This window comes from Lutjanus erythropterus, chromosome 8 (genome assembly GCF_056507025.1).
Source record: "Lutjanus erythropterus isolate fLutEry1 chromosome 8, fLutEry1.hap2, whole genome shotgun sequence".
Taxonomy (NCBI): Eukaryota; Metazoa; Chordata; class Actinopteri; order Lutjaniformes; family Lutjanidae; genus Lutjanus; species Lutjanus erythropterus.
The window spans coordinates 29,603,652-29,621,298 of NC_139324.1; the positions used below are offsets into that span (position 1 = coordinate 29,603,652).

The window sequence follows — 17,647 nt, forward strand, 5'->3', positions numbered from 1 at the left end:
TTCAGGGGAAAACAGCAAGGGTAAATTTATGGCTACAAGATAAAGATCAATATGTTATTCTACAGCAGTACATCTTGTATACGTACATGAGACCAGCAATGTATACAGCAGACCTCAAAATGTCCAAACTGTTGGCAGTATCTTAACACAGAGCACCAAGGGGAATACTGAAGCTGAAATCCAACAGCATGATGGAAAATCATTGTTCAAAGGAAATGCTGTGTTGTCCAAACTCTAAGTAGAAAGCCACATGCCCCACAATAAGTAATGCTTTTACCAGAGAGTACAGCACAGGAAAACGTGGACCAGCCATGAAATTTGCACACACACATTTGGGATGAGCGACCTCTACATCAAACAGAGAGCATTACTGTGCAGAAGAGAGATACAAGACCTTCCACTGCAGCATGCAATTACGGCAATGCGGTCCAGAATGCTAAAACAGTGAGTGATAATACCAGGGAGCCACGTAATGCAAAAAGATGGATGAAAACATACCTGTCTCTCCCCACAGAGTGTCGTGGCTATCAATTTGCACAGCATGCTCATTATTCAACGCCAGCAAGCCCCTCACAACCTGCCAAAAAAATGAAACTTAGATTAATGACATACTGTTTCAGCATAAGATATCAAATAAAGCTTCAAGAGGTTTAAAACATGCTAATTTTGTAGCAGAATAACAACGAAAAATGGGATACTGCTGCCTGAGCAAATAATTATAAAGTAATCACAGCAGACTAGAGAACCACTGGTATGAGGGTACATGAATTGAGTCCAATCTGATTAATAATTACACTTTAACGGGGTCTCCTTCTACATGTGGGTTTACAGCTTAGCTTGGCCCAATTCTGTTATTCTAAGCCAGGCCTCGGGAACCCATTCCAACTAATGAGGAAGCCAAAATAAACCTTGAGCCTTCATCGCACCTGAGCAGCTGAAGGCACTGCACTGTGATCGATCCCTGAATCCTGCTTTCAGGCACACAAGGCCGAAAATCGCTTCAAACTTAAAGTCATCATAACTGAGAACAAGAGAAGAGAGCTTAAATTTTGTATATTGTTCCCTCAGCCCTCTGACATTCTTTGTTGAAGGTTGCTGGGTAAACACAAAAGAATACATCTTTTTGTAGTGAGTTACAGTTTTATAACGATGACACCTGAGGTCTTTTTTTGGCCTCAGGTTTATACATTGGGTCTCATGCATAAATCCTTCGTACAAAAAGATATTATCTTAAGTTATGCATGCAAACAATTTAAGAACTTCTGTGGCATTCACAAATACTTTGGTATTTGCAGTTTGTTATTAGGTAAGATGAAAATTTACACGCGCCCTCAACCACACATAAGCCAGCATGAACAAATCCCAACTCTTGGTGTGTAGTGTGAAATATTAATAGGGAAGAAAAAGCAGTTTACACTATGAAATCACAGAAGAAAAAGGTTAGACAACTATTTCAGGACCTGGTTGCTTCTGCTGCTTCTGCTGCACACTCCCAACTCTCCAATCTGTTCCTCCATGTCTGTTCTTTGCTAACCTCCACAGAGTAATTTCCTTTATTTTATTTTATTATTTTTTCTGATTTTTGCCTGTTAAATGTCACTTCAGTCAGCTGCCCTAACTTGGATTTCTAGGGGCGTTTCTATATGCTAAAATTTCCTGGCTTGCTCATCCAATTTAAGATCAACGCAATTCATTAGCATACACAGGTGAGTAAGTACAAACTTGGCTGACAGCCACTGCTATGTTTAAGAACAAATATAAGAAAAAAGTAAGAAAACATTCATGAGAACATTTTCCTATTCTAAATTTAACTTTTCTCTACTTTTTTTTTTTGTATGGTGGTCAGATTCAGCAAACGCTCCTAACTCCAGATAACTGTGTAAATGGTCCACCTGTGTGTATTTAAGTGCATGTGCATGAGACTTGTAAATTATCATAATTAAGACCCCAATAATACCATATAAAGCTAAAATTCCTGTCCCATATGTCAGGAAGTGTTTATTCATGAAAATGCCATCAACGAGTAAAAAGAACTTTACGGGTTTCAAGATTAAAGTTCTGCTTTCAGAGATCCATAAAAGAAAATGTAAGGTAATCACCAATTTAAATGAATTATTATATCATTCAGCTACATGGATAAATGTTATAGTTATAGTTATAGTTGTAATTCAAAATGCAGAGTCAAATGGGATAATGTCAACATTTAGTCTAATTTAGGATTTTCAAACTCAAGGTTGCTTCAAAATGAAATATGCAATCATTAAGTAAAATATTTGTTAGTGATAATAGCAGACAACTGCACAACACCTACAGGTCTGCACTCATAAAATTGTGTACGTACCTGAAAGAAAATTCTGAACATGAAAAAATTGGTGAGTGCAGCAAGTTATACTAAATCACTCACACACACCACTTAGGAACAAATCTGTTTGTACAAGTTGTTCTTGCATGAGGCCCATCGCTTGTATCTCTAACGGGGATTGGTGACGGTTGATTGTTTGAAAAGTGAAATACGTGTATGTGTGTTTGTCTGACCTGTGTATGTCCCATGCTGGAGGCTGCTATCAAAGCCTGCTGCAGAGCTTTGTTCTTCAGAGCGCAGTCCTGCTGCTGCCCCTCAGCACTCCACTCTAGCTCCAGCAGGTACTGGATAATGTCTGGGTGTCCTCGGAGTGCGGCGTGGACCAACGCACACTGGCCACTCTTATCTACATGATCGACCTGGTGGAAATACAACATGGTTAGTCTGACTGCACCAAAAAACAGGAAATATGCCAAACACTGGGGGTGAATGTGCTATATGTCCAAAGCTACTACAAGGAACTTTAATACTGTGATTATTTTGGAGGCCCCTGTGGACAAAGGTGGAAGTGTTGTAATTTTATAATTAAAAAAATTTCTGATTACAAATCTCATCCTGCTTCTTTTGAACTGGACCATTGTAACTCTGTGAAAACATAAACACAGGCTCATTATATCTGATCTCAAGGAGAATCCGACCCAGGCATTAAGAATACAGAGAGAATATAGAATAGTTCATATAGAGGCCTCTATAATAAATTAACACTGTCTCATAACCAGTTGAAAACTCCTTGTAGTAGCTTTAAATAGCCTTAAGTTATGTGTTAAAGTAGACGTGGCTGTAGCAAAGAGACACTGATATTTTTAACTTATCTTCATGTTCAGAAGTAGAGGGTTGAAAATGTTAGCTCCTCACCTTGGCCCCCCTCTTGCAGAGCAGCATGACTAGTCCCAAGTGTCCCGCAGCGGCAGAGAAGCACAGGGGGTTCATGCCATTTTCAGACACCACATCTACGCTGGCCCCGAACTCGAGCAGCAGGGAGGCAATTTCCTGGTGCCCGAGGTGGCACTGGACACAAAGCACTGGCGCGTTGTTCAGGACCTCTGTACGGTAATTCACGTTTGCCCCACCCAGCATCAGCAGGCGACTCACCTGGATGTAGAAATGAAAATACAAACACAGACAGCTGGTTTGGAATGACGTCAAAGCAGTACCACCTGTGTACTTGTATTACCTGCAAATAATTTCATTTTATTGTATGTTATAAGCCCTCTTATGTAAGAAGACAAAAAACATCTTCTTTTAAATGAACTGAAGATGAATGGATTTGCCAAAATTATGAAACAAATGACCTCAACATGCTGTCATGCTGGAATTTCAAGGTAAAAAAAATCTAATTGAAATTTGCCTCAAGGGGCTTCACAATCTGTTTAACGTATGACACCTTCTAGCCTTAGACCCTTAATACTGATAAAAAAAAAAAAAAAACACCATCTCCTTTCTTTGGAACTAATTATATATTTCTAATACTACTTAATATCTACATTACAAATCAGGTGCAATAACAATATTTCATATGTGCAATGGGGTAAATTAAACTGTTTAGTCTGTTTATTGCTTAAATTGTATATATTGTACCTATTTTTTTTTAGATTTCCTCTTATTTATATTGCTTGTTTACTTATTTATTTATTGTTTTTAATTTATGCTTCTTCCTATATTCTATCTACTTTGCTGCTGTAACACTGCAAATCCCACTGTTGTGGGGTTAATAAAGGATTATCTTATCTTTCATCATAGGGAGATGCACTTTAAAGTTTTCATCCTGCACTGTCATGAGGTTGACCTTCTCGAGCATCAATAGATGCACGCTTTTTCTGCGCTGTGATATGGTTGAGGGGTGTAGTTCAATAGAAAGAAAATAGTTCCTACATGAAACTGCTCACAACAAAGTCTTGAGTAACTGGGTCGTGATGTCTGGAAAGAGACAATGTTGAGATTTGCAAACTTATTTTTTGTGCTTTGATCCCCACAAGTAGAGTGCCATTCATTCTGTTATATTCGAGAGAAGGCACACTATCACTTTTTATGGAGGTGAATGGTCCCTTTAAAATATGGACACTCAGAATGACAAAATTCTTGACAGTCAACATATAAAAACTATTATCCTTGAGGAACTCGTGAATCCTTATATACTCATTATTCCTCTTGAAATGTAACTTCAAAGGTGTATCAAACTTGTTCCACACAGTTTCACAACACTACACAAGGGCATTACAAACATCTTTAGAAAACTGGGACCTTGACTAGAATTTCAAATTAAGGTGAAGAAAACAAGCCATGAGTTTGTATTAATAGAGGTGCAACAATTTGCTACGTTCATTAATTTTTCCACTTTATGACTTTCAAGGATTTGTGAACACTATGGGTAATGACTAATTTAAACAGCAGCAGAGTCCTGATCTCAGAATCTAAGATACACTTGGTTTTCCCTTTGTACCTCATTTCGGCACAAAAGCTCATATTGCTTCAGTCTACTCTTGAGATTTCTTCTCCAAGCAAAGGTCAGACACCAGATGAAGTGGTCACATTCTACTGAATGCAATTATTAAGTGTGTTATTCTCTTCCACATTGAGGAAATCAATAATAAATGCTTAGTCAAACAGAACCACGGAGCCAAATGAGTATCCGACAACAGGAAATGAAACTGTGTGTTATTTGTTGGATCCATTGTGGAGTAAATTAACAGAATTCACTGTCTCTCCCCTGAGGACGGAACAAGGTCATTCTGTGAATGTCTCTTTGAGGGATGCTGCACTTACACACAATAACTTGCAAACAGACAACAAGGATGACAACAAGTGATGGAACACCACTGAAACAATAAGAAAAAAAAATTAGTGTAATTTAGCTTCAAGCTAGAATACATTATTGCTGCAGGAAAGGCCAATGATTTTCTCCCCCTCAAAACTAAACTGGAAGGTACACGCAGGGAGTCCTAATTTAAAATAATATTCATGGTAGAAGTTTAGTAATCACTTATACTACTAACTTCAACTTCAGTTTATATTGAACGTTTATCCTTATTTGACTTTCTGTGCTCCAATCATCTTGTGCTAACCTTTTAACTCCTCACGGTGGTCCTGGTTTCTTCATCCTGGCACACATTTTATCCATATCTACATTTCAATTTCCTGCAGATTTTTTTTAATTTTCTGTGCTGTTTAGATGAGAATAAGAATGCCCAGCCATTATCCGATACATAACTGGCTAATCACTGTGTGAAATAAGAAACTTACTATTTTAGTCTGATATTTTAATATAATTCAGCTACAAGATGCAAACTGACAATACATGCCTTTTTCAAATAAGTTACATCTGTCATTGTCCTGAACATACTGAGACATTATTCTCATGTAAACAACAAGGACAATGGAACATATCGCAAACACGAGACATGTCAAAAAAGGGTATTGTGAGAAAAATCTGAGATTACTGTGAAATGTTTTGAGGAAATAGGAAGTGTGAGGAAAATAGTAAATGCTTTTTGTGCTGAATTGAAAAATGAATAAAACAGTTGATGAAATATAGATGTTTTTTATATTTTTACAATCCATTTAAATGATCTAACTCTCTCTGCAGCCATGGACAGAGAACAAGACAAAAAACAAGATGCATCAGTCTAGGATGATGAGCATCTTTGCACTACTTTCCATGTTTTCCATTGTTAATCTGTGCTGAGCTCACACTCATCCCCATAAATACGGGTATGGAACAGAACGTGGAATTTATAATAAGTCACAACTAAATTGCCATCTGTGGAATTACAAAAGGATACAGGGAGGACATTTGAGGACATCAGATGTTACTAATAATACTTAGTATAATAATCATCACGAACTGTCAGAGTGGGAAATGATTTGTTTGTCAGCCCACTTATGACAATGTGATGAAAAAAAAATTATTATAATTGCAAAAATTCTCAAAATAATTACTTGGTACCTCAAAGAAATGACTTAGAGACACTAAATCGTTATTTTGAGATAAGTAAGTCATTATTATTGGAAAGATTCTCTTAATTTAATGACACTAAGTCATTATTTTGAGATACTAAATCATCATTTTAAGAAAGTGCTTCAAGAAAGTCTTCCATTGCTTTGTGACACCAAAACATTATTTGAGATACTAAGCCATTATATTTAGATAGTAAGTTATTATTTTGAGAATATTTCTTATTATATTGGCTTACAAGCTCTTTTTTTTTTCATCACATTGGCTGAAATGAGCAGCCATAAACTGTTACCGTGCATAGTGTGTTTTTGCAAATTTGGGCTGTTAATACTATGAATTTTCTGATTGAGGCTAAAATCTAAAACTAAACAAAAAAATAATTATGGTTGTCCATCACAAGTTACCAGATTCCAGAGTGATGTCTTCAAACAGCTTATTTTGTCTGAGCACCAATCAAAAAACTGATTCGATTCCATTTTCACTGCTTTAAACTGACAAAGAATTTGAGAACCTGGAACGAGCAAATGTTTGCCATTTTAAAATAACTATCTATTAATTTCCATATTCATCATGTAATCAGCTAATGGATGTTTGATACAGGTCCAACTGACACACAGAAACTGGAGAACATCTTTACCTTTACGTTGGGCGTGTAGAGATTCCTCAGAGAGGCCAAAGCTGCAGAAAGGCCGTCGGCACTGCAGCTGATCCATAAAGCCTGCAGCACACTGGATGACACACCTGTTTTCTTACTCAGGCCCTGCACACACACACATGCACAAAAATGCACAACAACACAAACATAGAAACATGAAGTCAACTTCACAAGTTGTCAGTGTCTCTTTTTACATCTAATGGCTTATCCTCTGGTGAAATATACTCACATGATGCATATATAAACAGAGAGTGAACACCATGAAATTCCTAGAAAGATTGGATTTTGATCAAAGATGAAGGTAGGGAGCACGTATAGGTCCCATAGCTGTACCTTGAAGATGTGTGCTTTGAGGATGTGATGTCCCAGCTCCATGGTCTGCTGACGATTCAGTTTCCCCTCTTGGCGGGAAAGCATGAAAGCCATAAGAGCATGGCCAGTCCTGAGAGGAGACAACAGAGAGGACACTGAGCTCCAAAGCAGATTATAGGTAACAACTAGAACGACAAACTTACAGGGCCAGTTTACTTATTTTTCATCTAGCCTGTAGTATTTATCCATCTAGATTGTTTTGGTATGAGTTGAGATAGATGAGATGTCAGCCTTCTCTCGAACATAATGGGACTAGATGACACTCGGCATTTGGTGCTCAAAATGCTAAAATTAAAATGTCAGAAAAACTCGACAGCAATGTCTCTTTTCAGAAATTATGACTGGGGATGGGAAATGGGAACCAGTTTCAGCTGAGAACTGGTTCCATATTATCTGATCCACACCCCCTTAGGCTTATCTTTTTTTATTATTATTATTTAATGCTCCACATGAGTGCCACTGCCTCTCAGTTGAGCAGCACATCCTTCACAGGAGGTAAATATCTCATGTTGTAATAACATTAGCACCACCCAAGCAGGCTTAGCAGTTTTTTCATTGACTAATGACAGATGACTGGTTCCACTTGAGAACTGGTTCCAAATGAAACAGTGATTAAACAGTGGAGCCTTTGAACACCTGAGTCACATGAGTGCCTTTTTTCGACTCTGTCTCTACACTATGTTCAGTATCAGAGATACTAAAACAGTTGTCTTGAAGTTGTAAACAAGTGTAGGTCTACTTTTTTTCCCACGCAGAAAATGGATCAGGTGTCAATATAGAATCAATAAATATGGTTAAAAACAAATAAATAAAGTTGCTATATCAAACTGCTCACAACAAGGTCTGTGGATTATTCTGAGTAACTGAGTCACGATTTCTGTAAAGAGACATTGTTTCTGAGTTTTTCAAATTTATTTTTTGGTGCTTTGAGCACCACAAGCAGAGTGTCATCTAGTTCCATTATATTCGAGAGGAGGCAGACATCTCTACAGCTGATATCTCCAAAACAATCTATTTGGATAAATAACACTAAAGGAAAGAGGAAAAATACTAATTTTTGATTTTGTGGTTTAGATCTCTTTAATATTCATAAAATGTAAATATAGTCCCATCTGCTTTTGCACAGTAATTTCTTTTTTGCTATATTTAGGTTCTGGACATGAAGAGCACCTTGGCTTTGTTGTGAAGAAATAATATGCTCTGTGTTTTCTGCACATAAATGCTGAGTAATGCCCCACTGTAAAACCCCTGGGTTCTCCTTTCCTTTTTCACTCAGGCACTCTGTCGGTAATTAATGCAGAACTTCATTAAAAGGACATGCATGACTGCAGATCACTTTGATCTGGTTAAAATTCTCTCTATCCATGCCCAGGCACAAACAGAGAGGCAGTGCAGCAAGCTTTTGTCTGCATGTGCGTTCCCTGTGCCAGACTCTGAGCCTTTGTTTTTTTAATGACGGACTTGGAAGGCTGTGAATGACCAGAATATGAAGCTCGGCTCTGGTCCATGTAGAGACACCACAGTGTGAGCAGAGGTGATACTGACGAGCAACAGGGAGAGAAAAAAGCAAGCCAAAGTGACATCATCCAATTTATTAAGTGTGAATGACTGAAGTCTCTAATGTGGGTGAGGGGAGCTCCAGAATTACAATTAGGCAGCAGATAAGCCTGTCGAACAGGGCAAGAAGGGCATGGCAGGAAACAATGATAATTTTCTGCAAATTGAAGCCTCTTCTGGAAATTTCACAAAGTCTCCTGAGGACTGACTCAAAGCTTAATTTCTAATACATGTTTTTAGTGGATACAGTACATTAGCAACTGCGTCAGAAATAGTGGGCTGCTATAATTAAAATAAATACCTGGAAAATCTCAAACTTAATTTTCTCCCTGACTCAGAAATGAGTCACGCTGCACTTATCGATTTGAACATTCGACTTACTCTCTACAGAAAGTCTCCCACGTCAGTTAACTTTTCATGCAAAGTGGTGGCCATGATTCACATACTTCTACTAGCTAATTCAGAGCACACTGAGAAGTACAAAAGTTCAAGAGAGAGCGGTCTGCTGTGCGTATTGGTTGTACTCAACGGGTTGAATTTCAAACAATGCTCCAAGACACAGTATGAAAATCATTGTTGGGACATTTTGATTAACAGCCTCATGCTTTTATTACATGTATCTGATTACTACCATATAATTATTAAGGGTGTCACAATTTCAATATTAGCATGTGTCCGAAGAAAAAAACAATACTTCAAAGACGAGGTGTAGCTTATCAATTATATCACACTTGATTACATATAGACAATTTCTTTTCAAAGAATTTGAAAATGTAAATGACAGTAGTAAGGGCATAAAATCAGTGAGCTTTTGACCTTTACAAATCAAGAGTCTGTAGTTGAACATAGTCATCAGTGCTAAGAAAAACGTTTCAACTGAAAATCAAATCAAATTGTGACCTTAAAATTAAATGTCAAATCAATTGTGAAGAAATGTGAAAACCCTTTCATGTCAAGGCCACCCAAAATAGAAGCACATTAGACAATGGATCCCAATTTGAGATGATTTATCTTAACAATCCCCTCTGAGTAATATTTTTTTATTTTTTGGTTAAAGAGAATTAAGTCTTCATAACCAATCAATGATCAAACTATGATCACTATAAATTACAATAAATCAAAAAAGCCGACACTATTTCTTCCCTGATTGTTCCAACTTCCAAAAAAAAGTGATTGAATTTAAAATATCCTATTCCTCCTTTGCTGGGGACCCCCATCCACCCACTCATCGATCCCTGTTGGTCCCAGGACCCCAGTGTGAAAGCCACTGGCTTAATTTGCACTTGCCTACAGATTGTTTGAGGTCTAACTGCATTGCAAGAACATTTTCTGGATGCCCTACAGACTTGTCATGCCTGTAATAGTAGCCCATATTTCTAAAGGGAGAGCAGCTGAGTTGCTGCATTTGCTTACAAAGCAGAGGACTGACCTGGGGTCACAGAGGAAGTCTGTACTCTCTCCATCAGCTCTCCACACCAGCCACTCTCTGAAGGAGGGGTGGCAAAACATGCGCGTCTTGTCCCGCCGTTTGATGAGGAAGCAAGAGAGCAGCTCCATGCGTTGTTGGAAGTCCTCCCATTGCAGCTCGCCTTGGATGAAGCCGGCGTTGATGGCCTGGAACAGCTGCTCGTCAGTCAGGGGGTGCAACGAGGCGAGCGCCACATTGAGGATGGGCAGCGAGCGCTCAAAGGCTGAGTTGGTCATGAACTTCATGTTGCACTGTAGCTGGTAGAGCTCAGCCAGGGAGACCGGCACGACTTTGTAGCTGGCACTCTTGATCACCAGGTGACCTCTCTCAAACAGGTCCAGGGTCAGTTTGAGATACAGGTAGGAGCCCTGGCTGCGTGAGATCAGGTGGCTACTGAGCTTGCCGACTGTGATGGGGTCGGCCTTGCCGTTCAGGCTAATATTGTTCATGATATCCTTGCTGCCATTGATGCGGTATTGGATATAAGCATTGAGGTCGTTGCTTATCTCTTTGTTGTCAGAAAAGTCATCCAGGGAGATCTTGGAGAAGGGCAGAAGGCTGGTGATCTCCTGCGGAAGAGACAAGGTAAAGACGAAGTCAGTTACACAGGGATGGGTCATAATGAAGTTATAATAAAGTTATATTTGAGGAGACATGCAGCCTAATTTCCTTTGCATTGCAAATGAACCTATATTAATGTGAAAATGTCCCAATCAAGTCTCAATAGCAGAATATCCAGTAATTTTTCAGTTAGTCTTTTTTGGATTCCTTATTACAACAACAGACAAATGAAAGAATCATGGCTAAAAGCGTTTTTCACATCCTGCCATTTCAAAACATTCTTCTTGTGTGCATTTACTATCAGTGGACTGTCTTTAGGGGACCAAACACACTGAGCTATCAGGCCAAAGCAGACACTTGTTAGTGCTGGAGATGTGGCTATGAGGAAAAAAACAGGATTGGGAAAGTGAGTATTCAGAAGCAGGGGGTGGATGGGATGGTGGTGGGAACAACAGGAACACTTCTAGCAGAGGTCTGAGCCAAAGCTCACATTTCAATCTATGTCCTGGGGGTTGGAGAAATCAATGCACCTTAATCCTCCAATCCTCTGCCTGTCTGGGGCTAGAGAAACATCACCTCAGTGAGATAACACTTCTCTCGTCCTCATCATGACAAGGTACAGCAAACAGACACACAAACACATGTATCCACACCTGCACCAGTGTCACTGAAATGATCATAATCCCCGAGGTGGGTGAAGTGCGAGCAACACCTCACAGATAGGCCAGATATTAGTCTAGCAAGCAAAGGCCAATATCCTGAGCCCTTGCTCCTTTGTGAAACCCTATTTGTTTGCTCAAAGTGCAAAACAATACTGTGACACCTTCATGACACCTATATGTACAAATGTGATGCTGTGATTGCAAACAGAGGAGAATGTTTTCATGGCTTCCACTGTAAAAAGGGTATTAATGTGACCTTCCCAATCGAATTCCTCCCTTTTATCTACTACACACTAGGATGCCGTGATATTGACTAGCAAGTTCAGAGGAAATTCTCTCCAGTTAAAGGTATAGTTTGGATTGTTTCAAGTGGGGTTGTATGTATATCCCTTTAAAAGGCTGCACCGTGTCAATCAGAGCCTGTCTGCATTCACTCTCTCAGAAATGTTTTAAGCAAGCTGCAATGTGTGCAGCCAACCGGGACATCTGAAAAAATCTTTCCACACCATGAACTGATCCTGACGAATTAATAAAAGGTGAATACATAAGAGCTGAATACAAAATGTCAGAGTTACAATAATATTGATTTAGCACATCCAGAGAACCCTCGCCATGAAGCAAATATTAATTCTGGCCCACAGTTGCAGGATAAAAACGAATGGGCTGAATATGTAGTGCATTGCATACTGATGGACACTACCCTCAACCTGGCTTCTGCCTGAACATTAATAACTCAAGTTGTGGATGTCAGTCAGTCAGGCTATCACATTATTATCCCAGGCTCAGAGCTTCGTCTCAGCAAAGAAAATCAGCCCTCGCATGTCAAAGCCTCAGCTATCACCAGTCTGAGTTCACCACAGGCCCAGCACATCTCTGTAACTGGTCGACCTAGTGTCACATTCGCTCCAAGCTAGTCTGACTGACTGCTCCTTCCTTGTCATGCAGTCTTGATTCCCGGGTCACTGATACTTCAATTCCTTCTTGAATGTTCCCGGATACGCTTGACAAAACTGACTCTATAGAGAGTCAAGTATGACAAGGAAAAGCAGCTCAGGAAAACCTTTCAACTCTCACACTTGTCAAAATCTACAGGGTTTGATGACAGTGACAGCTGATTGGACATTCTACAATCTTAGAAATTAGCTAACCTACTGTAATAAGCTGATTATAACTGTCCCTTAACACAAGCAGCTTAATCTGAAATGTTTAATGGGTCTGAGTGAAGATAATTCATTCTAAAATATTCCAAGAACAGATACTGTATGTTGTGTAAGGAAATCTCAACATATATATTTTTTTTATTAATGAGCTCTTCCTTACCAGCAAATTGACCCGAACAGTGACCACCAGTTTAAGCCAGGGAGGGAACTTGGCAATGATCTTAGTGATAAAGGAGGCAATAGTGTCTCCGTAGTCGGGCTTATGGAACTCAGCTTCATTCAGCCCATCTATCAAGATGATATGGTCCTCCTCTGGAATCTTCCGCTCTGGAAACATACACACAATAACCAACAAAGGTAAGACAACATGCAGTGAGGTACAGCTCATAACAGCCCCTCTCCCTTTCGCTTTGACCAAAAAAATAAAAAAAAATATGGCAATGAATAATGGTTATTTTAATTTTCATTTTTCTTTGCTGTAAGCCTAAAGTGATTCTTATATTTTCCAGTTGTAAAATGTGTAGTCTATACAGGGAAAACAATCTTTTGTCAACTAAAATGTGCATCATAGCCTATGCACCTACTACAAGGTCTCTCAAGGCCAGTCTATGGTTGATGAATCAAAAAAAAAAAAGAAAAAAGAAAAAAAAAAAGAAAAACTCAGGGGAAAATAGAGAATTTTACAGCTTAAGAAATATTTCTTCTTCTTCTCTTTTGAGAGTAAAGGCTGCAGACCCCTGACGTAACTAATCTTCCCCCGTGGTGATGATGTGTTTAAATGCAGTAACTAAAGTCTCTCTCAGTGGTGTAGTTAGAGCGAGTGGTGGGGCACTTTTCTTAGATTCATCAAGTACACAGTCACAGCTCCCACTTCATTCCCTACTGAAATGTCAAGTTGCATTTGCTCTGTAAAGAAAACAGCTAATACTTCCAGTGGCAGCAGGTTGAGTTTCTCTAGAAAATGTTTCCCTCTCTTCCCTTTGGTATTATGATATTTTAATAGTCCTATTTAACATCTCTACAATGTTTGCAAACTCAAGTGTCTCTTTATGACAAAATAAATTAATACTTCATTTACATTTTGACAGCTATCTGGCAGAAGCTTTTGTTCACGGTGACTTAAATTTTATACCATACACATTCAAAAAAGGATGCCTGTTATTTCCTGTGGAGCAATATGTGATTATTTAAGGGATATTTTGGGTTATTTTGTTGGGAACAAAAGGTATTTTAGCCACTTATTTTAGTCACAAGGTCCTCCAAAAATAAATCAATTTCAGTGTTTCTCTAAAGCAATCAAACTTTATGGGAAAAATGAGTAGTTTCTGGTCTACTGCTGCCTTAATCAGTTTGTTTGTGTTATTGTGAATTTGGTGAATCCGGACAATCCTTTTAAAACACTGAAGTCACACAATAACACAAACAAACTTACAAATCGAGGCAGCAGTAGACCAGACACTCCTGTTTTCTGCAAGGTAAAATTACTTATTTCAACACTGGAGTCTGGTTAAAGCGAAAGGGAGCAAAATTTAGCTTATATAATGGTGATCTCCTGTTGGAAAAGGCTGTCTGAGAGCAGTGTAAAATGGTGAAAATATTCTGAATATGGAGTACACGTAAACTAATATTGATCAATTTAAGTGTTGCAAATACTTTTTGTTGCTAGCTGCCATGCACCGCATTTCATTTATTAGCTTCTGTACTGGTACTCCTCTCTGCTTCGTGTTGACCGCCATCTACTGTAGGTAACACACTCCTATTGATAACTACCTTATACAACCTCACTTAAAATAATCCAAACTATCCTTAAAAAAAATAATAAAAAAGCAAATGAGCAAAACTGAGTGACAACAGAAGAAGTCTACAAATGAAATATTACACACAGGTATCTTACCTTTACGAAGGTTGGCTAGCGGCTCAAGGACCCCCCTCCGGAAAGCAGCCATGGGGTCTTGGACGCAGGAGCGCAGACTGAGCATGCTCTGGAGGTGGGGCTCTTTCAGCAACAGCTCCCGGTACGCACTGAGCTGGTGTGCTCTGCACAGCAGGGCAGCAATACTATGTACAAACTCTGGTACCAGGCAAGTGTACGTGTTATCCGCCTGGCAGTAGTGATAGGCCACCACCTGGAACACAAGAGAAAGGGAGAAGAAATGGTAAAGGCAGGGTTATTTCAGCCTTAGGAAGAATTAAAAACATGTCAGAATAATAAATGAAGAGTATTAATTAGTTTTGGCTTAAGCAATGACAAATATGCAAAGCAGGGAACATTCAATAACCTCAAAGCATTTGCAAAAACCAGTAGCTTTGCTGACTAAAAACCAAATTGTGTGGATACAGTGTTGAGTCTGATCTCTTTTTATGTTTATAACATTCATAAAGCCACATATTATCTCTTCAACCGATTAGAGAACATGACTTTCTCCACCCTCATCCACACAGAAGGGATGATGACGTAACTGGGCGATGGCTGACCAACTCAACTATAAAACAGAGCCAGTGGATCCCAGGTGGAGTTCTAAAAGAAGGAACTTCTGTGTCTGAACAGGTTGCTGCAGTGTTCAAAGGAGGTCTGATTTAGAAGGAAAAAGGAGGGACAGGGATGGGGAAGAAGGAAAGCGAGATGCCCTGGGGATGTATGACTCTGTTCTAATTACAGTCCAACCTGGAGGAGCTGACACACTTCCAAGGGCAGCAGGAGGAGGAGCAGGTGACCTGTTCTGCTGCTGCTGCTGTCTATTGCTCCACCAACAATGAAGACCATCTTCTAGAAAAGTTGCTGACTAAAAACTGCTTTCGTCTGAGGTTGCACAGAAGGCTTAGCCCAAGAGAGAGGGACAAAGACAGCATGTTTGCAATACCACTTTCTCGGACTTGCAAAGTAATTGCATGTGATGTATGACTCAAATTCTTCTTATTGAATCATGGTAGTCATCTGGATGTGCATCCCATTACAGGAACACAATCTGGTCTGACACCTTTGGGAAACAAACAGATAGTTCTCATAGGGGCTGAACCTTATCCTCAGCTATACTCTAAATCTTAAGACCAATCGTAGGGCTCCAGACTGCCACCACACTGCAATTAAATTTTATAACTAGGAGCACCAGTGCGATTTATATATATGCCCACCGTTTGTTTTATTTGTTTTTAAAATCATCATCATATGTCATATGAAACACCACGAAGGATCGAGAATTGGCGTGTGTATGTGTGCATGTGTGCATGCAGATGCCTTGCAGCCCTATACGCTTACGACACGATTTGGCCGCCTCCCCCTCATGTCAGGGTGTCTGTATCTACAGATTCTGAGAGGACTGAGCAGAACTTTCCCCTTTAGTCACAAAAGGAGAAAAAAACACCATGAGAGTGTGTTCACTGCTCTACGAGTTTCATGTCAGCAAGCAGGGTTAGGTTGATGTGCAACCTTACAGTAGTAGTATTAACTGGGCAGTGCATCTGTCTGTGCATTACTGGCTTGCAAGCCACTTCTGTTGTGGTGGGCTCAGGAAAGGCAGGGTTGGACCCAAACGCAGGCAATGCAGGAGGCAGAGGAGAGCAGTTCAAAAAGGATATTTAATGAACAAAAAACCAAACAAAAGCTTACATGAATGACGAGGGCGAATCCAAAAAACAGGTAGGGAGGAACAAAACCAAAAATCCATAAATCCAAAAACACTGGGAAACACTGACCAAGACAGAGACGAGACAAGAGAGTGAGAGTCAAATGAACCAACAAAGGAAAGAGGAAAAGACACAGGATTAAATACACTAGGAAGGGGAAGGAAAACAAGACACAGGTGAGGGCAGTCAGACAGGTGAAAACCATTAGTGAACACAAAGGGCGGGAAAACAGAACAAAGACAGGAAGTAAAAACAGGACACACGAAGGAGGACCAGAAACTACCAAAATAAAACAGGAAATAAACCACCAAAATCCAACACCGTGACAACTTCTCTGTGACTTTGTGTCGACGAACGTCACATAAACATGAAATACAAGCTATTTATTATGTTTGTTTAACACCACATGCAGTGTCAATATGTGCAAAATAAAACTCTAGACTAATGCAAGATGGAAAGCAACAGATTTACAGTGACTATGGATTAACATTCAATTTAAAATTAATCAATTAACTTGACTAATTACCAGACATCAGAGCCAGATCTCAGAGTGCTATTGCTTTCTATGTTGTATATTTTATATAGTTTGTTATGTAAGTAATTTGGTTATACCTGATTCTGTTCTGTGCATGTCTACTTATTCTTGGACCGACAGATGGAGCAAACTGTTTTAAAGGAAGGAGGATTGCAGTGGGAGCACTGGGGCGTCGGATGTGACTGTGTGGCAATGGCAAATGGTTTACATGTCAGGTAGGGGGGCCGCTTAGAAGAATTTTGCTTAGGGACTTGGGGAGTTGCATGTTCTTTTAAGTGGTGCTCCTTGAATTTTCAGTAGGGAGCACCAGTGCTAGCAGTGGAAATTATTAGTTTGGAGCTCTGTAACCTGATGAGTTTTGGTTCAAATGTGGGTGGAAACTACCCCTTACAATTAAACTGAAATGCCATTTTACTGAAATAACAATGATATTGACAGTGATTTAGAGGTCTGAAACAAGGCTAGGTAGGAACAATGGAACAACAAACTTTCAACACCAGTCAAGAGATTTGTGATGGTGTGTGCTGTGATTCAAATCTATAATTGCAATTTAAGCAGGATAAAAGGAGCTTTGTCTATGGAACACTTCATCCGTATCTTTCACAATATAAAATAGTTGTCTCCAGATGTGCACCCTTTACAAATGTGACAACATAATGTGTGGCTCTGCAAAGCTTAAGTGGTAGACCGTCAGAAAATTAGGTAACTCAGTGAATATTAAGCTAAATCTAAACATGCC

General features: G+C 39.3%; 1 protein-coding gene across 1 annotated transcript in view; it reads right to left on the reverse strand.

Annotated features, from left to right (window-relative positions):
- LOC146323032 (protein TANC1-like) overlaps positions 1–17,647 on the reverse strand; it is a 137,767-nt gene that overhangs the window by 17,971 nt on the left and 102,149 nt on the right. Inside the window, exons 11-18 of the mRNA XM_084725223.1 lie at positions 14,644–14,875; positions 12,910–13,076; positions 10,328–10,935; positions 7,303–7,411; positions 6,952–7,074; positions 3,218–3,454; positions 2,536–2,721; positions 499–577 (exon numbers count right to left, since the gene is read on the reverse strand). Of these exons, the coding sequence (XP_084581349.1) occupies positions 499–577; positions 2,536–2,721; positions 3,218–3,454; positions 6,952–7,074; positions 7,303–7,411; positions 10,328–10,935; positions 12,910–13,076; positions 14,644–14,875 (1,741 nt within the window). The remainder of the gene's footprint in view (positions 1–498; positions 578–2,535; positions 2,722–3,217; positions 3,455–6,951; positions 7,075–7,302; positions 7,412–10,327; positions 10,936–12,909; positions 13,077–14,643; positions 14,876–17,647) is intronic.